This window comes from Telmatherina bonti, assembly GCF_933228915.1.
Source record: "Telmatherina bonti genome assembly, chromosome: 15".
Classification (NCBI taxonomy): Eukaryota; Metazoa; Chordata; class Actinopteri; order Atheriniformes; family Telmatherinidae; genus Telmatherina; species Telmatherina bonti.
The window spans coordinates 38,761,503-38,788,727 of NC_136613.1; the positions used below are offsets into that span (position 1 = coordinate 38,761,503).

A 27,225-nucleotide genomic window follows, 5' to 3' on the forward strand; every position below is an offset into this window, starting at 1 on the left:
CAATCTAAAGCCGGAAAACCAGGATCAATCTAAAGCTGGAAAACCAGGATCATTCTAAAGCTGGAAAACCAGGATCAATCCCAAGCTGGAAAACCAGGATCAGTCTCAAGCTGGAGAACCAGGATAAATCTCGAGCTGGAAAACCAGGATCAATCTAAACTGGAAAAGCAGGATCACTCTAAACTGGAAAACCAGGATCAATCTCAAGCTAGAAAACCAGAATAAATCTCAAACTGGAAAACCAGGATCAATTCCAAGATGGAAAATCAGGATGAATCTAAATTTGGAAAACCAGGATAAATCTAGAGCTGTAAAACCAGGATAAATATAAAGCTGGAAAACCAGGATCAATTTAAAGCTGGAAAACCAGGATCAATCTAAAGCTAGAAATAAAGGATCAATCTAAAGCTGTAAAACCAGGAAAAATCGAAAACTATAAAACCAGGATCAATCTAAAGCTGCAAAACCAGGATCAATCTAAAGCTGCAAAACCAGGAAAAATCAAAAGCTGGAAAACCAGGAAAAATAAAAAGCTGGAAAGCCTGGACGAATCTAGAGCTGAAAAACCAGGATAAATCTAAAGCCGGAAAACCAGGATCAATCTAAAGCCGGAAAACCAGGATACATGTCAAGCTGGAAAACCAGGACACAACTAAAGCTGGATAACCAGGATCAATCTAAAGCTGGATAACCAGGAAAATTTGAAACTGTAAAACTAGGATAAATCTAAAACTATAAAACCAGGATCAATCTAAAGCTGGAAAACCAGGATCAATCCCAAGCTGGAAAACCAGAATAAATTTGAAACTGCAAAACTAGGATAAATCTAAAACTATGAAACCAGGATCAATCTAAAGCTGCAAAACCAGGATCAGTCCCAAGCTGGAAAACCAGGATAAATATAAAGCTGGAAAACCAGCAAAATTTAATACTGGAAAACCGGGATCAATTTCAAGCTGGAAAACCAGGATAAATATGAAGTTGGAAGACGAGTAAAACTTGAAACTGGAAAACCAAGATCAGTCTGAAACTGGAAAACCAGAATAAATCTAAAACCGGAAAACCAGGATCAATCTAAAGCTGGAAAACCAGGATAAACCTATAGCTGGAAAACCAGGATCAATCTAAAGCTGGAAAACCAGGATCAATCTAAAGCTGGAAAACCAGGATCAATCTAAAGCTGCAAAACCAGGCTCAATCTCAAGCTGGAGAACCAGGATAAATCTCGAGCTGGAAAACCAGGATAAATCGAAACTGGAAAACCAGGATCAATCTAAACTGGAAAAGCAGGATCACTCTAAACTGGAAAACCAGGATCAATCTCAAGCTAGAAAACCAGAATAAATCTCAAACTGGAAAACCAGGATAAATCTAGAGCTGGAAAACCAGGATAAATATAAAGCTGGAAAACCAGGATCAATTTAAAGCTGGAAAACCAGGATCAATCTAAAGCTAGAAATAAAGGATCAATCTAAAGCTATAAAACCAGGATCAATCTAAAGCTGGAAAACCAGGATCAATCCCAAGCTGGAAAACCAGGATAAATTTAAAGCTGGAAAGCCAGGATAAATCTAAAGCTGGAAAACCAGGATGAATCTAAAGCTGCAAAACCAGGAAAAATCAAAAGCTGGAAAAACCAGGATACATCTCAAGCTGTAAAACCAGGATCAATCTAAAGCTGGAAAACCAGGATAAATCTAAAGCTGGAAAATTAGGATGAATGTAAATTTGGAAAACCAGGATAAATCTAGAGCTGGAAAACCAGGATAAATATAAAGCTGGAAAACCAGGATCAATTTAAAGCTGGAAAACCAGGATCAATCTAAAGCTAGAAATAAAGGATCAATCTAAAGCTATAAAACCAGGATCAATCTAAAGCTGGAAAACCAGGATCAATCCCAAGCTGGAAAACCAGGATAAATCTAAAGCTGGAAAACCAGGATAAATATAAAGCTGGAAAACCAGGATCAATCTAAGGCTGGAAAACCAGGATCAATCCCAAGCTGGAAAACCAGGATAAATTTAAAGCTGGAAAGCCAGGATAAATCTAAAGCTGGAAAACCAGGATGAATCTAAAGCTGCAAAACCAGGAAAAATCAAAAGCTGGAAAAACCAGGATACATCTCAAGCTGTAAAACCAGGATCAATCTAAAGCTGGAAAACCAGGATAAATCTAAAGCTGGAAAATTAGGATGAATCTAAATTTGGAAAACCAGGATAAATCTAGAGCTGGAAAACCAGGATAAATATAAAGCTGGAAAACCAGGATCAATTTAAAGCTGGAAAACCAGGATCAATCTAAAGCTAGAAATAAAGGATCAATCTAAAGCTATAAAACCAGGATCAATCTCAAGCTGTAAAACCAGGATCATTCTAAAGCTGGAAAACCAGGATAAATCTAAAGCTGGAAAACCAGGATAAATCTATAGCTGGAAAGCCAGGATGAATCTATAGCTGGAAAGCCAGGATAAATCTAAAGCTGGAAAACCTGGTTCAATCTAAAGCTGGAAAGCCAGGATCAATCTAAGGCTGGAAAACCCGGATCAATCTAAAGCTGGAAAACCAGGATCAATCGAAGGCTGGAAAACCCGGATCAATCTAAAGCTGCAAAACCAGGATCAATCCCAAGCTGGAAAACCAGGATAAATATAAAGCTGGAAAACCAGCAAAATTTAATACTGGAAAACCGGGATAAATCTAAAACTGGAAAACCAGGATCAATTTCAAGCTGGAAAACCAGGATAAATATAAAGCTGGAAGACGAGTAAAACTTGAAACTGGAAAACCAAGATCAGTCTGAAACTGGAAAACCAGAATAAATCTAAAACCGGAAAACCAGGAAAAATCTAAAGCTGGAAAACCAGGATCAATCTAAAGCTGGAAAGCCAGGATCAATCTAAAGCTGGAAAGCCAGGATCAATCTAAAGCTGGAAAGCCAGGAAAAATCAAAAGCTGGAAAACCAGGATCATTCTAAAGCCGGAAAACCAGGATAAATCTAAAGCCGGAAAACCAGGATACATGTCAAGCTGGAAAACCAGGATACAACTAAAGCTGGAAAACCAGGATCAATCTAAAGCTGGAAAACCAGGATCAATCCCAAGCTGGAAAACCAGGATCAATCTCAAGCTGGAGAACCAGGATAAATCTCGAGCTGGAAAACCAGGATCAATTTAAACTGGAAAAGCAGGATCACTCTAAACTGGAAAACCAGGATCAATCTCAAGCTAGAAAACCAGAATAAATCTCAAACTGGAAAACCAGGATCAATTCCAAGATGGAAAATCAGGATGAATCTAAATTTGGAAAACCAGGATAAATCTAGAGCTGGAAAACCAGGAAAAATATAAAGCTGGAAAACCAGGATCAATTTAAAGCTGGAAAACCAGGATCAATCTAAAGCTAGAAAACCAGGAAAAATCGAAAACTATAAAACCAGGATCAATCTAAAGCTGGAAAACCAGGATCAATCCCAAGCTGGAAAACCAGGATAAATTTAAAGCTGGAAAGCCAGGATAAATCTAAAGCTGGAAAACCAGGATGAATCTAAAGCTGCAAAACCAGGAAAAATCAAAAGCTGGAAAAACCAGGATCAATCTCAAGCTGTAAAACCAGGATCATTCTAAAGCTGGAAAAACAGGATAAATCTAAAGCTGGAAAACCAGGATAAATCTAAAGCTGGAAAACCAGGATAAATCTATAGCTGGAAAGCCAGGATGAATCTATAGCTGGAAAGCCAGGATAAATCTAAAGCTGGAAAACCTGGTTCAATCTAAAGCTGGAAAGCCAGGATCAATCTAAGGCTGGAAAACCCGGATCAATCTAAAGCTGGAAAACCAGGATCAATCGAAGGCTGGAAAACCCGGATTAATCTAAAGCTGCAAAACCAGGATCAATCTAAAGCTGGAAAACCAGGATCATTCTAAAGCCGGAAAACCAGGATCAATCTAAAGCCGGAAAACCAGGATAAATATAAAGCTGGAAAACCAGGATCAATTTAAAGCTGGAAAACCAGGATCAATCTAAAGCTAGAAATAAAGGATCAATCTAAAGCTATAAAACCAGGAAAAATCAAAAACTATAAAACCAGGATCAATCTAAAGCTGCAAAACCAGGATCAATCTAAAGATGCAAAACCAGGAAAAATCAAAAGCTGGAAAACCAGGAAAAATAAAAAGCTGGAAAGCCTGGACGAATCTAGAGCTGAAAAACCAGGATAAATCTAAAGCCGGAAAACCAGGATCAATCTAAAGCCGGAAAACCAGGATCAATCTAAAGCTGGAAAACCAGGATCATTCTAAAGCTGGAAAACCAGGATCAATCCCAAGCTGGAAAACCAGGATCAGTCTCAAGCTGGAGAACCAGGATAAATCTCGAGCTGGAAAACCAGGATCAATCTAAACTGGAAAAGCAGGATCACTCTAAACTGGAAAACCAGGATCAATCTCAAGCTAGAAAACCAGAATAAATCTCAAACTGGAAAACCAGGATCAATTCCAAGATGGAAAATCAGGATGAATCTAAATTTGGAAAACCAGGATAAATCTAGAGCTGTAAAACCAGGATAAATATAAAGCTGGAAAACCAGGATCAATTTAAAGCTGGAAAACCAGGATCAATCTAAAGCTAGAAATAAAGGATCAATCTAAAGCTGTAAAACCAGGAAAAATCGAAAACTATAAAACCAGGATCAATCTAAAGCTGCAAAACCAGGATCAATCTAAAGCTGCAAAACCAGGAAAAATCAAAAGCTGGAAAACCAGGAAAAATAAAAAGCTGGAAAGCCTGGACGAATCTAGAGCTGAAAAACCAGGATAAATCTAAAGCCGGAAAACCAGGATACATGTCAAGCTGGAAAACCAGGACACAACTAAAGCTGGATAACCAGGATCAATCTAAAGCTGGATAACCAGGAAAATTTGAAACTGTAAAACTAGGATAAATCTAAAACTATAAAACCAGGATCAATCTAAAGCTGGAAAACCAGGATCAATCCCAAGCTGGAAAACCAGAATAAATTTGAAACTGCAAAACTAGGATAAATCTAAAACTATGAAACCAGGATCAATCTAAAGCTGCAAAACCAGGATCAGTCCCAAGCTGGAAAACCAGGATAAATATAAAGCTGGAAAACCAGCAAAATTTAATACTGGAAAACCGGGATCAATTTCAAGCTGGAAAACCAGGATAAATATGAAGTTGGAAGACGAGTAAAACTTGAAACTGGAAAACCAAGATCAGTCTGAAACTGGAAAACCAGAATAAATCTAAAACCGGAAAACCAGGATCAATCTAAAGCTGGAAAACCAGGATAAACCTATAGCTGGAAAACCAGGATCAATCTAAAGCTGGAAAACCAGGATCAATCTAAAGCTGCAAAACCAGGCTCAATCTCAAGCTGGAGAACCAGGATAAATCTCGAGCTGGAAAACCAGGATAAATCGAAACTGGAAAACCAGGATCAATCTAAACTGGAAAAGCAGGATCACTCTAAACTGGAAAACCAGGATCAATCTCAAGCTAGAAAACCAGAATAAATCTCAAACTGGAAAACCAGGATAAATCTAGAGCTGGAAAACCAGGATAAATATAAAGCTGGAAAACCAGGATCAATTTAAAGCTGGAAAACCAGGATCAATCTAAAGCTAGAAATAAAGGATCAATCTAAAGCTATAAAACCAGGATCAATCTAAAGCTGGAAAACCAGGATCAATCCCAAGCTGGAAAACCAGGATAAATTTAAAGCTGGAAAGCCAGGATAAATCTAAAGCTGGAAAACCAGGATGAATCTAAAGCTGCAAAACCAGGAAAAATCAAAAGCTGGAAAAACCAGGATACATCTCAAGCTGTAAAACCAGGATCAATCTAAAGCTGGAAAACCAGGATAAATCTAAAGCTGGAAAATTAGGATGAATGTAAATTTGGAAAACCAGGATAAATCTAGAGCTGGAAAACCAGGATAAATATAAAGCTGGAAAACCAGGATCAATTTAAAGCTGGAAAACCAGGATCAATCTAAAGCTAGAAATAAAGGATCAATCTAAAGCTATAAAACCAGGATCAATCTAAAGCTGGAAAACCAGGATCAATCCCAAGCTGGAAAACCAGGATAAATCTAAAGCTGGAAAACCAGGATAAATATAAAGCTGGAAAACCAGGATCAATCTAAGGCTGGAAAACCAGGATCAATCCCAAGCTGGAAAACCAGGATAAATTTAAAGCTGGAAAGCCAGGATAAATCTAAAGCTGGAAAACCAGGATGAATCTAAAGCTGCAAAACCAGGAAAAATCAAAAGCTGGAAAAACCAGGATACATCTCAAGCTGTAAAACCAGGATCAATCTAAAGCTGGAAAACCAGGATAAATCTAAAGCTGGAAAATTAGGATGAATCTAAATTTGGAAAACCAGGATAAATCTAGAGCTGGAAAACCAGGATAAATATAAAGCTGGAAAACCAGGATCAATTTAAAGCTGGAAAACCAGGATCAATCTAAAGCTAGAAATAAAGGATCAATCTAAAGCTATAAAACCAGGATCAATCTAAAGCTGGAAAACCAGGATCAATCCCAAGCTGGAAAACCAGGATAAATCTAAAGCTGGAAAACCAGGATAAATATAAAGCTGGAAAACCAGGATCAATCTAAGGCTGGAAAACCCGGATCAATCTAAAGCTGCAAAACCAGGATAAATCTAAAGCTGCAAAACCAGGAAAAATCAAAAGCGGGAAAACCAGGAAAAATCAAAAGCTGGAAAACCTGGATGAATCTAGAGCTGAAAAACCAGGATAAATCTAAAGCCGGAAAACCAGGATCAATCTAAAGCCGGAAAACCAGGATACATGTCAAGCTGGAAAACCAGGATACAACTAAAGCTGGATAACCAGGATCAATCTAAAGCTGGATAACCAGGAAAATTTGAAACTGTAAAACTAGGATAAATCTAAAACTATAAAACCAGGATCAATCTAAAGCTGGAAAACCAGGATCAATCCCAAGCTGGAAAACCAGGATAAATTTGAAACTGCAAAACTAGGATAAATCTAAAACTATAAAACCAGGATCAATCTAAAGCTGGAAAACCAGGATCAATCCCAAGCTGGAAAACCAGGATAAATATAAAGCTGGAAAACCAGCAAAATTTAATACTGGAAAACTGGGATAAATCTAAAACTGGAAAACCAGGATCAATTTCAAGCTGGAAAACCAGGATAAATATAAAGCTGGAAGACGAGTAAAACTTGAAACTGGTAAACCAAGATCAGTCTGAAACTGGAAAACCAGAATAAATCTAAAACCGGAAAACCAGGATAAATCTAAAGCTGGAAAACCAGGATAAACCTATAGCTGGAAAACCAGGATCAATATAAAGCTGGAAAACCAGGATCAATCTAAAGCTGGAAAACCAGGATAAATTTAAAGCTGGAAAGCCAGGATAAATCTAAAGCTGGAAAACCAGGATCAATCTCAAGCCGGATAACCAGGATCAATCTAAAGCCGGAAAACCAGGATACATGTCAAGCTGGAAAACCAGGATACAACTAAAGCTGGAAAACCAGGATCAATCTAAGGCTGGAAAACCAGGATCAATCTAAAGCTGCAAAACCAGGAAAAATCAAAAGCTGGAAAACCAGGAAAAATCAAAAGCTGGAAAACCAGGATCAATCTAAAGCCGGAAAACCAGGATACATGTCAAGCTGGAAAACCAGGATACAACTAAAGCTGGAAAACCAGGATACAACTAAAGCTGGAAAACCAGGATACAACTAAAGCTGGAAAACCAGGATACAACTAAAGCTGGAAAACCAGGATCAATCTAAAGCTGGAAACCAGGATCAATCCCAAGCTGGAAAACCAGGCTCAATCTCAAGCTGGAGAACCAGGATAAATCTCGAGCTGGAAAACCAGGATCAATCTAAACTGGAAAAGCAGGATCAATCTAAACTGGAAAAGCAGGATCACTCTAAACTGGAAAACCAGGATCAATCTCAAGCTAGAAAACCAGAATAACTCTCAAACTGGAAAACCAGGATCAATTCCAAGATGGAAAATCAGGATGAATCTAAATTTGGAAAACCAGGATAAATCTAGAGCTGGAAAACCAGGATAAATATAAAGCTGGAAAACCAGGATCAATCTAAAGCTGGAAAACCAGGATCAATCTAAAGCTAGAAATAAAGGATCAATCTAAAGCTGGAAAACCAGGAAAAATCGAAAACTATAAAACCAGGATCAATCTAAAGCTGGAAAACCAGGATCAATCCCAAGCTGGAAAACCAGGATAAATTTAAAGCTGGAAAGCCAGGATAAATCTAAAGCTGGAAAACCAGGATGAATTTAAAGCTGCAAAACCAGGAAAAATCAAAAGCTGGAAAAACCAGGATACATCTCAAGCTGTAAAACCAGGATCAATCTAAAGCTGGAAAACCAGGATAAATCTAAAGCTGGAAAACCAGGATAAATCTATAGCTGGAAAGCCAGGATAAATCTATAGCTGGAAAGCCAGGATAAATCTAAAGCTGGAAAACCAGGATCAATCTAAGGCTGGAAAACCCGGATCAATCTAAAGCTGTAAAACCAGGAAAAATCAAAAGCGGGAAAACCAGGAAAAATAAAAAGCTGGAAAACCTGGATGAATCTAGAGCTGAAAAACCAGGATAAATCTAAAGCCGGAAAACCAGGATACATGTCAAGCTGGATAACCAGGAAAATTTGAAACTGCAAAACCAGGATCAATCTAAAACTATGAAACCAGGATCAATCTAAAGCTGGAAAACCAGGATCAATCCCAAGCTGGAAAACCAGGATCAATCTAAAGCTGCAAAACCAGGATCAATCTAAAGCTGCAAAACCAGGAAAAATCAAAAGCTGGAAAACCAGGAAAAATCAAAAGCTGGAAAACCAGGAAAAATAAAAAGCTGGAAAGCCTGGACGAATCTAGAGCTGAAAAACCAGGATAAATCTAAAGCCTGAAAACCAGGATCAATCTAAAGCCGGAAAACCAGGATACATGTCAAGCTGGAAAACCAGGACACAACTAAAGCTGGATAACCAGGATCAATCTAAAGCTGGATAACCAGGAAAATTTGAAACTGTAAAACTAGGATAAATCTAAAACTATAAAACCAGGATCAATCTAAAGCTGGAAAACCAGGATCAATCTAAAGCTGGAAAACCAGGCTCAATCTCAAGCTGGAAAACCAGGATCAATCTCGAGCTGGAAAACCAGGATAAATCGAAACTGGAAAACCAGGATCAATCTAAACTGGAAAAGCAGGATCACTCTAAACTGGAAAACCAGGATCAATCTCAAGCTAGAAAACCAGAATAAATCTCAAACTGGAAAACCAGGATAAATCTAGAGCTGGAAAACCAGGATCAATTTAAAGCTGGAAAACCAGGATCAATCTAAAGCTAGAAATAAAGGATCAATCTAAAGCTATAAAACCAGGATCAATCTAAAGCTGGAAAACCAGGATCAATCCCAAGCTGGAAAACCAGGATAAATTTAAAGCTGGAAAGCCAGGATAAATCTAAAGCTGGAAAACCAGGATGAATCTAAAGCTGCAAAACCAGGAAAAATCAAAAGCTGGAAAAACCAGGATACATCTCAAGCTGTAAAACCAGGATCAATCTAAAGCTGGAAAACCAGGATAAATCTAAAGCTGGAAAATTAGGATGAATCTAAATTTGGAAAACCAGGATAAATCTAGAGCTGGAAAACCAGGATAAATATAAAGCTGGAAAACCAGGATCAATTTAAAGCTGGAAAACCAGGATCAATCTAAAGCTAGAAATAAAGGATCAATCTAAAGCTATAAAACCAGGATCAATCTAAAGCTGGAAAACCAGGATCAATCCCAAGCTGGAAAACCAGGATAAATCTAAAGCTGGAAAACCTGGTTCAATCTAAAGCTGGAAAACCAGGATCAATCTAAGGCTGGAAAACCCGGATCAATCTAAAGCTGCAAAACCAGGATAAATCTAAAGCTGCAAAACCAGGAAAAATCAAAAGCGGGAAAACCAGGAAAAATCAAAAGCTGGAAAACCTGGATGAATCTAGAGCTGAAAAACCAGGATAAATCTAAAGCCGGAAAACCAGGATCAATCTAAAGCCGGAAAACCAGGATCAATCTAAAGCCGGAAAACCAGGATACATGTCAAGCTGGAAAACCAGGATACAACTAAAGCTGGATAACCAGGATCAATCTAAAGCTGGATAACCAGGAAAATTTGAAACTGTAAAACTAGGATAAATCTAAAACTATAAAACCAGGATCAATCTAAAGCTGGAAAACCAGGATCAATCCCAAGCTGGAAAACCAGGATAAATTTGAAACTGCAAAACTAGGATAAATCTAAAACTATAAAACCAGGATCAATCTAAAGCTGGAAAACCAGGATCAATCCCAAGCTGGAAAACCAGGATAAATATAAAGCTGGAAAACCAGCAAAATTTAATACTGGAAAACCGGGATAAATCTAAAACTGGAAAACCAGGATCAATTTCAAGCTGGAAAACCAGGATAAATATAAAGCTGGTAGACGAGTAAAACTTGAAACTGGTAAACCAAGATCAGTCTGAAACTGGAAAACCAGAATAAATCTAAAACCGGAAAACCAGGATAAATCTAAAGCTGGAAAACCAGGATAAACCTATAGCTGGAAAACCAGGATCAATCTAAAGCTGGAAAACCAGGATCAATCTAAAGCTGGAAAACCAGGATAAATTTGAAGCTGGAAAGCCAGGATAAATCTAAAGCCGGAAAACCAGGATACATGTCAAGCTGGAAAACCAGGATACAACTAAAGCTGGAAAACCAGGATCAATCTAAGGCTGGAAAACCAGGATCAATCTAAAGCTGCAAAACCAGGAAAAATCAAAAGCTGGAAAACCAGGAAAAATCAAAAGCTGGAAAACCAGGATAAATCTAAAGCTGGAAAACCAGGATCAATCTAAAGCTGGAAAACCAGGATAAATATAAAGCTGGAAAACCAGCAAAATTTAATACTGGAAAACCGGGATAAATCTAAAACTGGAAAACCAGGATCAATTTCAAGCTGGAAAACCAGGATAAATATAAAGCTGGAAGACGAGTGAAACTTGAAACTGGTAAACCAAGATCAGTCTGAAACTGGAAAACCAGAATAAATCTAAAACCGGAAAACCAGGATAAATCTAAAGCTGGAAAACCAGGATAAACCTATAGCTGGAAAACCAGGATCAATCTAAAGCTGGAAAACCAGGATCAATCTAAAGCTGGAAAACCAGGATAAATTTGAAGCTGGAAAGCCAGGATAAATCTAAAGCTGGAAAACCAGGATAAATCTAAAGCTGGAAAACCAGGATCAATCTCAAGCCGGATAACCAGGATACATGTCAAGCTGGAAAACCAGGATACAACTAAAGCTGGAAAACCAGGATCAATCTAAGGCTGGAAAACCAGGATCAATCTAAGGCTGGAAAACCAGGATCAATCTAAAGCTGCAAAACCAGGAAAAATCAAAAGCTGGAAAACCAGGATAAATCTAAAGCTGGAAAACCAGGATCAATCTAAAGCCGGAAAACCAGGATACATGTCAAGCTGGAAAACCAGGATACAACTAAAGCTGGAAAACCAGGATACAACTAAAGCTGGAAAACCAGGATCAATCTAAAGCTGGAAACCAGGATCAATCCCAAGCTGGAAAACCAGGCTCAATCTCAAGCTGGAGAACCAGGATAAATCTCGAGCTGGAAAACCAGGATCAATCTAAACTGGAAAAGCAGGATCAATCTAAACTGGAAAAGCAGGATCACTCTAAACTGGAAAACCAGGATCAATCTCAAGCTAGAAAACCAGAATAAATCTCAAACTGGAAAACCAGGATCAATTCCAAGATGGAAAATCAGGATGAATCTAAATTTGGAAAACCAGGATAAATCTAGAGCTGGAAAACCAGGATCAATCTAAAGCTGGAAAACCAGGATCAATCTAAAGCTGGAAATAAAGGATCAATCTAAAGCTAGAAATAAAGGATCAATCTAAAGCTGGAAAACCAGGAAAAATCGAAAACTATAAAACCAGGATCAATCTAAAGCTGGAAAACCAGGATCAATCTAAAGCTGGAAAACCAGGATCAATCTAAAGCTAGAAATAAAGGATCAATCTAAAGCTGGAAAACCAGGAAAAATCGAAAACTATAAAACCAGGATCAATCTAAAGCTGGAAAACCAGGATCAATCCCAAGCTGGAAAACCAGGATAAATTTAAAGCTGGAAAGCCAGGATAAATCTAAAGCTGGAAAACCAGGATGAATCTAAAACTGCAAAACAAGGAAAAATCAAAAGCTGGAAAAACCAGGATACATCTCAAGCTGTAAAACCAGGATCAATCTAAAGCTGGAAAACCAGGATAAATCTAAAGCTGGAAAACCAGGATAAATCTATAGCTGGAAAGCCAGGATAAATCTATAGCTGGAAAGCCAGGATAAATCTAAAGCTGGAAAACCAGGATCAATCTAAGGCTGGAAAACCCGGATCAATCTAAAGCTGCAAAACCAGGAAAAATCAAAAGCGGGAAAACCAGGAAAAATCAAAAGCGGGAAAACCTGGATGAATCTAGAGCTGAAAAACCAGGATAAATCTAAAGCCGGAAAACCAGGATACATGTCAAGCTGGATAACCAGGAAAATTTGAAACTGCAAAACCAGGATCAATCTAAAACTATGAAACCAGGATCAATCTAAAGCAGGAAAACCAGGATCAATCCCAAGCTGGAAAACCAGGATAAATATAAAGCTGGAAAGCCAGGATAAATCTAAAGCTAGAAAACCAGGATCAATCTCAAGCCGGACAACAAGGATCAATCTCAAGCTGGAAAACCAGAATCAATCAAAAACCGGAAAACCAGGATCAATCTAAAGCTGGAAAACCAGCATAAACCTATGACTGGAAAACCAGGATCAATCTAAAGCTGGAAAACCAGGATCAATCTAAAGCTGAAAAACCAGGAAAAATCAAAAGCTGGAAAACCAGGATACAACTAAAGCTGGAAAACCAGGATCAATCTAAAGCTGGAAAACCAGGATCAATCCCAAGCTGGAAAACCAGGATCAGTCTCAAGCTGGAGAACCAGGATAAATCTCGAGCTGGAAAACCAGGATCAATCTAAACTGGAAAAGCAGGATCACTCTAAACTGGAAAACCAGGATCAATCTCAAGCTAGAAAACCAGAATAAATCTCAAACTGGAAAACCAGGATCAATTCCAAGATGGAAAATCAGGATGAATCTAAATTTGGAAAACCAGGATAAATCTAGAGCTGTAAAACCAGGATAAATATAAAGCTGGAAAACCAGGATCAATTTAAAGCTGGAAAACCAGGATCAATCTAAAGCTAGAAATAAAGGATCAATCTAAAGCTGTAAAACCAGGAAAAATCGAAAACTATAAAACCAGGATCAATCTAAAGCTGCAAAACCAGGATCAATCTAAAGCTGCAAAACCAGGAAAAATCAAAAGCTGGAAAACCAGGAAAAATAAAAAGCTGGAAAGCCTGGATGAATCTAAAGCTGGAAAACCAGGATCAATCTAAAGCTGCAAAACCAGGCTCAATCTCAAGCTGGAGAACCAGGATAAATCTCGAGCTGGAAAACCAGGATAAATCGAAACTGGAAAACCAGGATCAATCTAAACTGGAAAAGCAGGATCACTCTAAACTGGAAAACCAGGATCAATCTCAAGCTAGAAAACCAGAATAAATCTCAAACTGGAAAACCAGGATAAATCTAGAGCTGGAAAACCAGGATAAATATAAAGCTGGAAAACCAGGATCAATCCCAAGCTGGAAAACCAGAATAAATTTGAAACTGCAAAACTAGGATAAATCTAAAACTATGAAACCAGGATCAATCTAAAGCTGCAAAACCAGGATCAATCCCAAGCTGGAAAACCAGGATCAATATAAAGCTGGAAAACCAGCAAAATTTAATACTGGAAAACCGGGATCAATTTCAAGCTGGAAAACCAGGATAAATATAAAGTTGGAAGACGAGTAAAACTTGAAACTGGAAAACCAAGATCAGTCTGAAACTGGAAAACCAGAATAAATCTAAAACCGGAAAACCAGGATCAATCTAAAGCTGGAAAACCAGGATAAACCTATAGCTGGAAAACCAGGATCAATCTAAAGCTGGAAAACCAGGATCAATCTAAAGCTGGAAAACCAGGATAAATTTGAAGCTGGAAAGCCAGGATAAATCTAAAGCTGGAAAACCAGGATAAATCTAAAGCTGGAAAACCAGGATCAATCTCAAGCCGGATAACCAGGATACATGTCAAGCTGGAAAACCAGGATACAACTAAAGCTGGAAAACCAGGATCAATCTAAGGCTGGAAAACCAGGATCAATCTAAGGCTGGAAAACCAGGATCAATCTAAAGCTGCAAAACCAGGAAAAATCAAAAGCTGGAAAACCAGGATAAATCTAAAGCTGGAAAACCAGGATCAATCTAAAGCCGGAAAACCAGGATACATGTCAAGCTGGAAAACCAGGATACAACTAAAGCTGGAAAACCAGGATACAACTAAAGCTGGAAAACCAGGATACAACTAAAGCTGGAAAACCAGGATCAATCTAAAGCTGGAAACCAGGATCAATCCCAAGCTGGAAAACCAGGCTCAATCTCAAGCTGGAGAACCAGGATAAATCTCGAGCTGGAAAACCAGGATCAATCTAAACTGGAAAAGCAGGATCAATCTAAACTGGAAAAGCAGGATCACTCTAAACTGGAAAACCAGGATCAATCTCAAGCTAGAAAACCAGAATAAATCTCAAACTGGAAAACCAGGATAAATCTAGAGCTGGAAAACCAGGATCAATTTAAAGCTGGAAAACCAGGATCAATCTAAAGCTAGAAATAAAGGATCAATCTAAAGCTATAAAACCAGGATCAATCTAAAGCTGGAAAACCAGGATCAATCCCAAGCTGGAAAACCAGGATAAATTTAAAGCTGGAAAGCCAGGATAAATCTAAAGCTGGAAAACCAGGATGAATCTAAAGCTGCAAAACCAGGAAAAATCAAAAGCTGGAAAAACCAGGATACATCTCAAGCTGTAAAACCAGGATCAATCTAAAGCTGGAAAACCAGGATAAATCTAAAGCTGGAAAATTAGGATGAATCTAAATTTGGAAAACCAGGATAAATCTAGAGCTGGAAAACCAGGATAAATATAAAGCTGGAAAACCAGGATCAATTTAAAGCTGGAAAACCAGGATCAATCTAAAGCTAGAAATAAAGGATCAATCTAAAGCTATAAAACCAGGATCAATCTAAAGCTGGAAAACCAGGATCAATCCCAAGCTGGAAAACCAGGATAAATCTAAAGCTGGAAAACCTGGTTCAATCTAAAGCTGGAAAACCAGGATCAATCTAAGGCTGGAAAACCCGGATCAATCTAAAGCTGCAAAACCAGGATAAATCTAAAGCTGCAAAACCAGGAAAAATCAAAAGCGGGAAAACCAGGAAAAATCAAAAGCTGGAAAACCTGGATGAATCTAGAGCTGAAAAACCAGGATAAATCTAAAGCCGGAAAACCAGGATCAATCTAAAGCCGGAAAACCAGGATCAATCTAAAGCCGGAAAACCAGGATACATGTCAAGCTGGAAAACCAGGATACAACTAAAGCTGGATAACCAGGATCAATCTAAAGCTGGATAACCAGGAAAATTTGAAACTGTAAAACTAGGATAAATCTAAAACTATAAAACCAGGATCAATCTAAAGCTGGAAAACCAGGATCAATCCCAAGCTGGAAAACCAGGATAAATTTGAAACTGCAAAACTAGGATAAATCTAAAACTATAAAACCAGGATCAATCTAAAGCTGGAAAACCAGGATCAATCCCAAGCTGGAAAACCAGGATAAATATAAAGCTGGAAAACCAGCAAAATTTAATACTGGAAAACCGGGATAAATCTAAAACTGGAAAACCAGGATCAATTTCAAGCTGGAAAACCAGGATAAATATAAAGCTGGTAGACGAGTAAAACTTGAAACTGGTAAACCAAGATCAGTCTGAAACTGGAAAACCAGAATAAATCTAAAACCGGAAAACCAGGATAAATCTAAAGCTGGAAAACCAGGATAAACCTATAGCTGGAAAACCAGGATCAATCTAAAGCTGGAAAACCAGGATCAATCTAAAGCTGGAAAACCAGGATAAATTTGAAGCTGGAAAGCCAGGATAAATCTAAAGCCGGAAAACCAGGATACATGTCAAGCTGGAAAACCAGGATACAACTAAAGCTGGAAAACCAGGATCAATCTAAGGCTGGAAAACCAGGATCAATCTAAAGCTGCAAAACCAGGAAAAATCAAAAGCTGGAAAACCAGGAAAAATCAAAAGCTGGAAAACCAGGATAAATCTAAAGCTGGAAAACCAGGATCAATCTAAAGCTGGAAAACCAGGATAAATATAAAGCTGGAAAACCAGCAAAATTTAATACTGGAAAACCGGGATAAATCTAAAACTGGAAAACCAGGATCAATTTCAAGCTGGAAAACCAGGATAAATATAAAGCTGGAAGACGAGTGAAACTTGAAACTGGTAAACCAAGATCAGTCTGAAACTGGAAAACCAGAATAAATCTAAAACCGGAAAACCAGGATAAATCTAAAGCTGGAAAACCAGGATAAACCTATAGCTGGAAAACCAGGATCAATCTAAAGCTGGAAAACCAGGATCAATCTAAAGCTGGAAAACCAGGATAAATTTGAAGCTGGAAAGCCAGGATAAATCTAAAGCTGGAAAACCAGGATAAATCTAAAGCTGGAAAACCAGGATCAATCTCAAGCCGGATAACCAGGATACATGTCAAGCTGGAAAACCAGGATACAACTAAAGCTGGAAAACCAGGATCAATCTAAGGCTGGAAAACCAGGATCAATCTAAGGCTGGAAAACCAGGATCAATCTAAAGCTGCAAAACCAGGAAAAATCAAAAGCTGGAAAACCAGGATAAATCTAAAGCTGGAAAACCAGGATCAATCTAAAGCCGGAAAACCAGGATACATGTCAAGCTGGAAAACCAGGATACAACTAAAGCTGGAAAACCAGGATACAACTAAAGCTGGAAAACCAGGATACAACTAAAGCTGGAAAACCAGGATCAATCTAAAGCTGGAAACCAGGATCAATCCCAAGCTGGAAAACCAGGCTCAATCTCAAGCTGGAGAACCAGGATAAATCTCGAGCTGGAAAACCAGGATCAATCTAAACTGGAAAAGCAGGATCAATCTAAACTGGAAAAGCAGGATCACTCTAAACTGGAAAACCAGGATCAATCTCAAGCTAGAAAACCAGAATAAATCTCAAACTGGAAAACCAGGATCAATTCCAAGATGGAAAATCAGGATGAATCTAAATTTGGAAAACCAGGATAAATCTAGAGCTGGAAAACCAGGATCAATCTAAAGCTGGAAAACCAGGATCAATCTAAAGCTGGAAAACCAGGATCAATCTAAAGCTAGAAATAAAGGATCAATCTAAAGCTGGAAAACCAGGAAAAATCGAAAACTATAAAACCAGGATCAATCTAAAGCTGGAAAACCAGGATCAATCTAAAGCTGGAAAACCAGGATCAATCTAAAGCTAGAAATAAAGGATCAATCTAAAGCTGGAAAACCAGGAAAAATCGAAAACTATAAAACCAGGATCAATCTAAAGCTGGAAAACCAGGATCAATCCCAAGCTGGAAAACCAGGATAAATTTAAAGCTGGAAAGCCAGGATAAATCTAAAGCTGGAAAACCAGGATGAATCTAAAGCTGCAAAACAAGGAAAAATCAAAAGCTGGAAAAACCAGGATACATCTCAAGCTGTAAAACCAGGATCAATCTAAAGCTGGAAAACCAGGATAAATCTAAAGCTGGAAAACCAGGATAAATCTATAGCTGGAAAGCCAGGATAAATCTATAGCTGGAAAGCCAGGATAAATCTAAAGCTGGAAAACCAGGATCAATCTAAGGCTGGAAAACCCGGATCAATCTAAAGCTGCAAAACCAGGAAAAATCAAAAGCGGGAAAACCAGGAAAAATCAAAAGCGGGAAAACCTGGATGAATCTAGAGCTGAAAAACCAGGATAAATCTAAAGCCGGAAAACCAGGATACATGTCAAGCTGGATAACCAGGAAAATTTGAAACTGCAAAACCAGGATCAATCTAAAACTATGAAACCAGGATCAATCTAAAGCAGGAAAACCAGGATCAATCCCAAGCTGGAAAACCAGGATAAATATAAAGCTGGAAAGCCAGGATAAATCTAAAGCTAGAAAACCAGGATCAATCTCAAGCCGGAAAACAAGGATCAATCTCAAGCTGGAAAACCAGAATCAATCAAAAACCGGAAAACCAGGATCAATCTAAAGCTGGAAAACCAGGATAAACCTATGACTGGAAAACCAGGATCAATCTAAAGCTGGAAAACCAGGATCAATCTAAAGCTGAAAAACCAGGAAAAATCAAAAGCTGGAAAACCAGGATCAATCTAGAGCTGGAAAACCAGGATATATCTAAAGCCGGAAAACCAGGATCAATCTAAAGCCGGAAAACCAGGATACGTGTCAAGCTGGAAAACCAGGATACAACTAAAGCTGGAAAACCAGGATCAATCTAAAGCTGGAAAACCAGGAAAATTTGAAACTGCAAAACTAGGATAAATCTAAAACTATAAAACCAGGATCAATCTAAAGCTGGAAAACCATGATCAATCCCAACCTGGAAAACCAGGATAAATTTAAAGCTGGAAAGCCAGGATAAATCTAAAGCTAGAAAACCAGGATCAATCTGAAGCCGGAAAACAAGGATAAATCTCAAGCTGGAAAACCAGGATCAATCTAAAGCCGGAAAACCAGGATACATGTCAAGCTGGAAAACCAGGATACAACTAAAGCTGGAAAACCAGGATCAATCTAAAGCTGGATAACCAGGAAAATTTGAAACTGCAAAACCAGGATAAATCTAAAACTATAAAACCAGGATCAATCTAAAGCTGGAAAACCAGGATCAATCCCAAGCTGGAAAACCAGGATAAATCTAAAGCTGGAAAACCAGGAAAATTTAAAACTGGAAAACCGGGATAAATCTAAAACTGGAAAACCAGGATCAATTTCAAGTTGGAAAACCAGGATAAATTTTAAGCTGGAAAACGAGGAAAACTTGAAACTGGAAAACCAAGATCAGTCTGAAACTGGAAAACCAGGATAAATCTAAAGCTGGAAAACCAGGATCAATCTAAAGCTGGATAACCAGGAAAATTTGAAACTGCAAAACCAGGATAAATCTAAAACTATAAAACCAGGATCAATCTAAAGCTGGAAAACCAGGATCAATCCCAAGCTGGAAAACCAGGATAAATCTAAAGCTGGAAAACCAGGAAAATTTAAAACTGGAAAACCGGGATAAATCTAAAACTGGAAAACCAGGATCAATTTCAAGTTGGAAAACCAGGATAAATTTTAAGCTGGAAAACGAGGAAAACTTGAAACTGGAAAACCAAGATCAGTCTGAAACTGGAAAACCAGGATAAATCTAAAGCTGGAAAACCAGGATAAACCTATAGCTGGAAAACCAGGATGAATCTAAAGCTGGAAAACCAGGATCCATCTAAAGCTGGAAAACCAGGATCAATCTAAAGCTGGAAAACCAGGATATATATAAAGCTGGAAAACCAGGATCAATCTATAACCGGAAAACAAGGAAAATTTGAAACTGGAAAACCAGGATAAATCTAAAGCCGGAAAACCAGGATCAATTTAAAGCTGGAAAACCAGGATACATGTCAAGCTGGAAAACCAGGATACAACTAAAGCTGGAAAACCAGGATCAATCTAAAGCTGGAAAACCAGGAAAATTTGAAACTGCAAAACCAGGATAAATCTAAAACTATAAAACCAGGATCAATCTAAAGCTGGAAAACCAGGATCAATCCCAAGCTGGAAAACCAGGACAAATCTAAAGCTGGAAAACCAGGATCAATCTCAGGCTGGAAAACCAGGATCAATCTAAAACTGGAAAAACAGCATAAATCTATAGCTGGAAAACCAGGATCAATCTAAAACTGGAAAAACAGCATAAATCTATAGCTGGAAAACCAGGATCAGTCTAAAACTGGAAAACCAGGATCAATCTAAAGCTGGAAAACCAGGATCAATCCCAAGCTGGAAAACCAGGATAAATCTAAAGCTGGAAAGCCAGGATAAATCTCAAGCTGGAAAACCAGGATCAATCTCAAGCTGGAAAACCAGGATAAATCTCAAGCTGGAAAACCAGGATAAATATAGAGCTGGAAAACCAGGATCAATCTATAGCTGGAAAACCAGGATAAATATAGAGCTGGAAAACCACGAACGCCTTATCTCTCATCTCATCTCAACAGACCTTAGTTTGGTTCTGATCTAAACTGTTCTGATGTTTTATCATTGAGCTTCATGACACGGCTACAAGACCCGCATTTGTACAGACCTAGAGCTGTAGATATGTAGATCATATGTACAAACCTAGAGTTGTAGATATGTAGATCATATGTACAGACCTAGAGCTGTAGATATGTAGATCATATGTACAAACCTAGAGCTGTAGATATGTAGATCATATGTACAGACCTAGAGCTGTAGATATGTAGATCATATGTACAGACTAGAGCTGTAGGTATGTAGATCATATGTACAAACCTAGAGCTGTAGATATGTAGATCATATGTACAGGCTAGAGCTGTAGGTATGTAGATCATATGTACAGACCTAGAGCTGTAGATATGTAGATCATATGTACAGACCTAGAGCTGTAGATATGTAGATCATATGTACAAACCTAGAGCTGTAGATATGTAGATCATATGTACAAACCTAGAGCTGTAGATATGTAGATCATATGTACAGACCTAGAGCTGTAGATATGTAGATCATATGTACAGACTAGAGCTGTAGATATGTAGATCATATGTACAGACCTAGAGCTGTAGATATGTAGATCATATGTACAGACTAGAGCTGTAGATATGTAGATCATATGTACAAACCTAGAGCTGTAGATATGTAGATCATATGTACAGACCTAGAGCTGTAGATATGTAGATCATATGTACAAACCTAGAGCTGTAGATATTTAGATCATATGTACAGACCTAGAGCTGTAGATATGTAGATCATATGTACAGACTAGAGCTGTAGATATGTAGATCATATGTACAAACCTAGAGCTGTAGATATGTAGATCATATGTACAGACTAGAGCTGTAGATATGTAGATCATATGTACAGACCTAGAGCTGTAGATATGTAGATCATATGTACAAACCTAGAGCTGTAGATATTTAGATCATATGTACAGACCTAGAGCTGTAGATATGTAGATCATATGTACAGACTAGAGCTGTAGATATGTAGATCATATGTACAAACCTAGAGCTGTAGATATGTAGATCATATGTACAGACCTAGAGCTGTAGATATGTAGATCATATGTACAGACTAGAGCTGTAGATATGTAGATCATATGTACAAACCTAGAGTTGTAGATATGTAGATCATATGTACAGACCTAGAGCTGTAGATATGTAGATCATATGTACAAACCTAGAGCTGTAGATATGTAGATCATATGTACAGACCTAGAGCTGTAGATATGTAGATCATATGTACAGACTAGAGCTGTAGGTATGTAGATCATATGTACAAACCTAGAGCTGTAGATATGTAGATCATATGTACAGGCTAGAGCTGTAGGTATGTAGATCATATGTACAGACCTAGAGCTGTAGATATGTAGATCATATGTACAGACCTAGAGCTGTAGATATGTAGATCATATGTACAAACCTAGAGCTGTAGATATGTAGATCATATGTACAAACCTAGAGCTGTAGATATGTAGATCATATGTACAGACCTAGAGCTGTAGATATGTAGATCATATGTACAAACCTAGAGCTGTAGATATTTAGATTATATGTACAGACCTAGAGCTGTAGATATGTAGATCATATGTACAGACCTAGAGCTGTAGATATGTAGATCATATGTACAGACTAGAGCTGTAGATATGTAGATCATATGTACAGACCTAGAGCTGTAGATATGTAGATCATATGTACAGACTAGAGCTGTAGATATGTAGATCATATGTACAGACCTAGAGCTGTAGATATGTAGATCATATGTACAGACCTAGAGCTGTAGATATGTAGATCATATGTACAGACTAGAGCTGTAGATATGTAGATCATATGTACAGACTAGAGCTGTAGATATGTAGATCATATGTACAGACCTAGAGCTCTAGATTATATGTACAGATGTACAGCTGTAGATATGTAGTTGTAGATATTTAAATCATATGTAGAGACAAGCTGTAGATATATAGAAATGAAAAACTGTAGATATGTAGATATCTAGAGCTGTAAAGATGCTGATATGTAAATGTAGAGCTGTTAATATGTAGATATGTAGAGCTGTAAAGACGTAGATATGTAAAGACAGAGCTGTAAAGATGTAGAGCTGTAAAGGTGTAGAGCTCTAAAGATGTGGATAGACATGTAAAAATATAGAGCTGTAAATACATAGAGCTGTAAATATATAGATATGTAAAGATGTAGACATGTACAGATGTAGAGCTGTGAAGATGTAGATATGTACAGACATTGAGCTGTAAAGATGTAGATATGTACAGATGTAGAGCTGTAAAGGTGTAAAGCTGTAAAGATGTAGAGCTGTAAAAATGTACAGATGTAGAGCTGTAAAGATGTAAAGATCTAGACATGTACAGATGTAGAGCTGTAAAGACGTAGATATGTAGACATGTACAGATGTAGAGCTGTAAAGATGTAAAGATGTAGACATGTACAGATGTAGAGCTGTAAAGATGTAAAGATGTAGACATGTACAGATGTAGAGCTGTAAAGATGTAAAGATGTAGACATGTACAGATGTAGAGCTGTAAAGACGTAGATATGTAGACATGTACAGATGTAGAGCTGTAAAGATGTAAAGATGTAGACATGTACAGATGTAGAGCTGTAAAGACGTAGATATGTAGACATGTACAGATGTAGAGCTGTAAAGATGTAAAGATGTAGACATGTACAGATGTAGAGCTGTAAAGATGTAAAGATGTAGACGTACAGATGTAGAGCTGTAAAGATGTAAAGATGTAGACATGTACAGATGTAGAGCTGTAAAGATGTAAAGATGTAGACATGTACAGATGTAGAGCTGTAAAGACGTAGATATGTAGACATGTACAGATGTAGAGCTGTAAAGATGTAAAGATGTAGACATGTACAGATGTAGAGCTGTAAAGATGTAAAGATGTAGACATGTACAGATGTAAAGCTGTAAAGATGTAAAGATGTAGACATGTACAGATGTAGAGCTGTAAAGATGTAAAGATGTAGACATGTACAGATGTAGAGCTGTAAAGACGTAGATATGTAGACATGTACAGATGTAGAGCTGTAAAGATGTAAAGATGTAGACATGTACAGATGTAGAGCTGTAAAGATGTAAAGATGTAGACATGTACAGATGTAGAGCTGTAAAGACGTCAATATGTAGACATGTACAGATGTAGAGCTGTAAAGACGTAGATATGTAGACATGTACAGATGTAGAGCTGTAAAGATGTAAAGATGTAGACATGTACAGATGTAGAGCTGTAAAGACGTAGATATGTAGACATGTACAGATGTAGAGCTGTAAAGATGTAAAGATGTAGACATGTACAGATGTAGAGCTGTAAAGACGTAGATATGTAGACATGTACAGATGTAGAGCTGTAAAGATGTAAAGATGTAGACATGTACAGATGTAGAGCTGTAAAGATGTAAAGATGTAGACGTACAGATGTAGAGCTGTAAAGATGTAAAGATGTAGACATGTACAGATGTAGAGCTGTAAAGATGTAAAGATGTAGACATGTACAGATGTAGAGCTGTAAAGACGTCAATATGTAGACATGTACAGATGTAGAGCTGTAAAGATGTAAAGATGTAGACATGTACAGATGTAGAGCTGTAAAGACGTAGATATGTAGACATGTACAGATGTAGAGCTGTAAAGATGTAAAGATGTAGACATGTACAGATGTAGAGCTGTAAAGATGTAAAGATGTAGACATGTACAGATGTAGAGCTGTAAAGATGTAAAGATGTAGACATGTACAGATGTAGAGCTGTAAAGACGTAGATATGTAGACATGTACAGATGTAGAGCTGTAAAGATGTAAAGATGTAGACATGTACAGATGTAGAGCTGTAAAGACGTAGATATGTAGACATGTACAGATGTAGAGCTGTAAAGATGTAAAGATGTAGACATGTACAGATGTAGAGATGTAAAGATGTAAAGATGTAGACGTACAGATGTAGAGCTGTAAAGATGTAAAGATGTAGACATGTACAGATGTAGAGCTGTAAAGATGTAAAGATGTAGACATGTACAGATGTAGAGCTGTAAAGACGTAGATATGTAGACATGTACAGATGTAGAGCTGTAAAGATGTAAAGATGTAGACATGTACAGATGTAGAGCTGTAAAGATGTAAAGATGTAGACATGTACAGATGTAAAGCTGTAAAGATGTAAAGATGTAGACATGTACAGATGTAGAGCTGTAAAGATGTAAAGATGTAGACATGTACAGATGTAGAGCTGTAAAGACGTAGATATGTAGACATGTACAGATGTAGAGCTGTAAAGATGTAAAGATGTAGACATGTACAGATGTAGAGCTGTAAAGATGTAAAGATGTAGACATGTACAGATGTAGAGCTGTAAAGACGTCAATATGTAGACATGTACAGATGTAGAGCTGTAAAGACGTAGATATGTAGACATGTACAGATGTAGAGCTGTAAAGATGTAAAGATGTAGACATGTACAGATGTAGAGCTGTAAAGACGTAGATATGTAGACATGTACAGATGTAGAGCTGTAAAGATGTAAAGATGTAGACATGTACAGATGTAGAGCTGTAAAGACGTAGATATGTAGACATGTACAGATGTAGAGATGTAAAGATGTAGACATGTACAGATGTAGAGCTGTAAAGATGTAAAGATGTAGACGTACAGATGTAGAGCTGTAAAGATGTAAAGATGTAGACATGTACAGATGTAGAGCTGTAAAGATGTAAAGATGTAGACATGTACAGATGTAGAGCTGTAAAGACGTCAATATGTAGACATGTACAGATGTAGAGCTGTAAAGATGTAAAGATGTAGACATGTACAGATGTAGAGCTGTAAAGACGTAGATATGTAGACATGTACAGATGTAGAGCTGTAAAGATGTAAAGATGTAGACATGTACAGATGTAGAGCTGTAAAGATGTAAAGATGTAGACATGTACAGATGTAGAGCTGTAAAGACGTAGATATGCAGAGCTGTAGAGCTCTACATATCTAGAGCTCTGCAGAGCTGACCAGCGCCTGTGAAATCTATCATGTGTAATTTATTCCTTGTGTTTGTGCAGCTGTGCTGGTTTGCGAGCTGCGACTGCATGGCATTGGGTTGGTGGAACAGTCATGTGACACTTGCTGCTTCATCTGACTTCTCTGGCAAACACAAAGTAAATCTAATTCAATCAATGAAAAATAAAAATGAGAAAGTGCTGCAGCATTTCTTCAGGAATTTACACTGTCAATGTAAAGAAGTCAATCCCAGTTTGGACATTGTACAGCCATGTCTGAGCTGTCCAGGCTGACGGTAAGCCTCACCTCTTTGTGTTGTTTGAAGGCGGTTCTGAGCTACTGTGTGGGTGGGACTGCTGGACGGGTCCTCTGGATGCTGCTGCAGACGGTGCCGGGGTTGCAAAGAGGAAGGAGCTGAGGAATCTCCACACGGCTAGCAGAGGGTAGAGGATTGTGCCCAGAGCCGCCCAGATGCCGTGTCCAGAAGACTGGACCACTGTGTTCCCGGGCCTTCCTGCCTGCTGAGAGAAACACGCTCATGTCTGACAGCAGCCACATGTCGGCAAAGTTTCAGCTCTCAGACACGTTTCCCTGCTTCTCGCCACACAGCCAACACATTCACGTCTACAGCTGGCTTCACAGAGCAGGTAGACGTTCGCATCCGTACAACTGGGTCACACACTTTCATTGATTACCAATCAGTTTTGTTTTTAACCCTGAAAACTGCAAAACATTTTATCATTCTGGTTCATCTGTGTGTTTTTTTAATCAAACCCATCCTGTCAAATGCAGACATCGCGTCTCCGCGCAGACATCACATCTCCAGGCAGACGTCACGTCTCCGCGCAGACATTCCGTTTCCGCATTGACGTCACGTCTCCGCGCAGACATTCCGTTTCCGCATTGACGTCACGTCTCCGCGCAGACATTCCGTTTCCGCATTGACGTCACGTCTCCGCGCAGACATTCCGTTTCCGCATTGACATCACGTCTCCGCGCAGACATTCCGTTTCCGCATTGGCGTCACGTCTCCGCGCAGACATTCCGTTTCCGCATTGACGTCACGTCTCCGCGCAGACATTCCGTTTCCGCATTGACGTCACGTCTCCGCGCAGACATTCCGTTTCCGCATTGACGTCACGTCTCCGCGCAGACATTCCGTTTTCGCATTGACGTCACGTCTCCGCGCAGACATTCCGTTTCCGCATTGACGTCACGTCTCCGCGCAGACATTCCGTTTCCGCATTGACGTCACGTCTCCGCGCAGATATCGCGTTTCCGCACAGGCTTACTGGTCTACTTACTGGCAGGAGAACGATGGAAGCACTGGGAGCTAGCTCCAGGTCTACTAGGGTCTTGTTCAGGTCTTCAGGGGTGAACTCTCGTCGAGGAAACATGGTTGCTAAGGAGAAGTTACCATAGCGATTCCCCACTTCCTGAAAGAGGATGAAATAGATGTGCATTGATGGAGGGACACATGGGAATGCTGCGGCGTCAGGGAAAAACCTCCAACACAAGGAGACAAACAGAAATCTGACATGTTAACCGCAGTAAGGATCCTCCTGGAGCTGCTTCCGATGCCGGCTAACTAACCGTCACTGACTAGTTTTTTCTCTGACTAGTTTTCACTCTGACTAGTCTTCGTTCTGACTAGTTTTCACTCTAACTAACCTTCACTCGGACTATTTTTCACTCTGACTAGTTTTCACTAACTGTTACTCTGACTAGTTTTCACTCTGACTAACCATCACTGACTAGTTTTTACTCTAACCATTACTC

At 38.5% G+C, this 27,225-nt stretch overlaps 1 protein-coding gene across 2 annotated transcripts in view; it reads right to left on the minus strand.

The window, feature by feature from the left end:
• Positions 1–27,225, minus strand: part of ubxn4 (UBX domain protein 4) — a 131,031-nt gene that overhangs the window by 39,575 nt on the left and 64,231 nt on the right. Inside the window, exons 11-12 of one of the 2 annotated variants that reach the window (XM_079253733.1) lie at positions 26,751–26,882; positions 25,753–25,964 (exon numbers count right to left, since the gene is read on the minus strand). In XM_079253733.1, the coding sequence (XP_079109859.1) occupies positions 25,753–25,964; positions 26,751–26,882 (344 nt within the window). Of the gene's footprint in view, positions 1–25,752; positions 25,968–26,750; positions 26,883–27,225 lie in introns of both variants that reach the window. The other variant, XM_079253732.1, reaches the window with a different exon arrangement.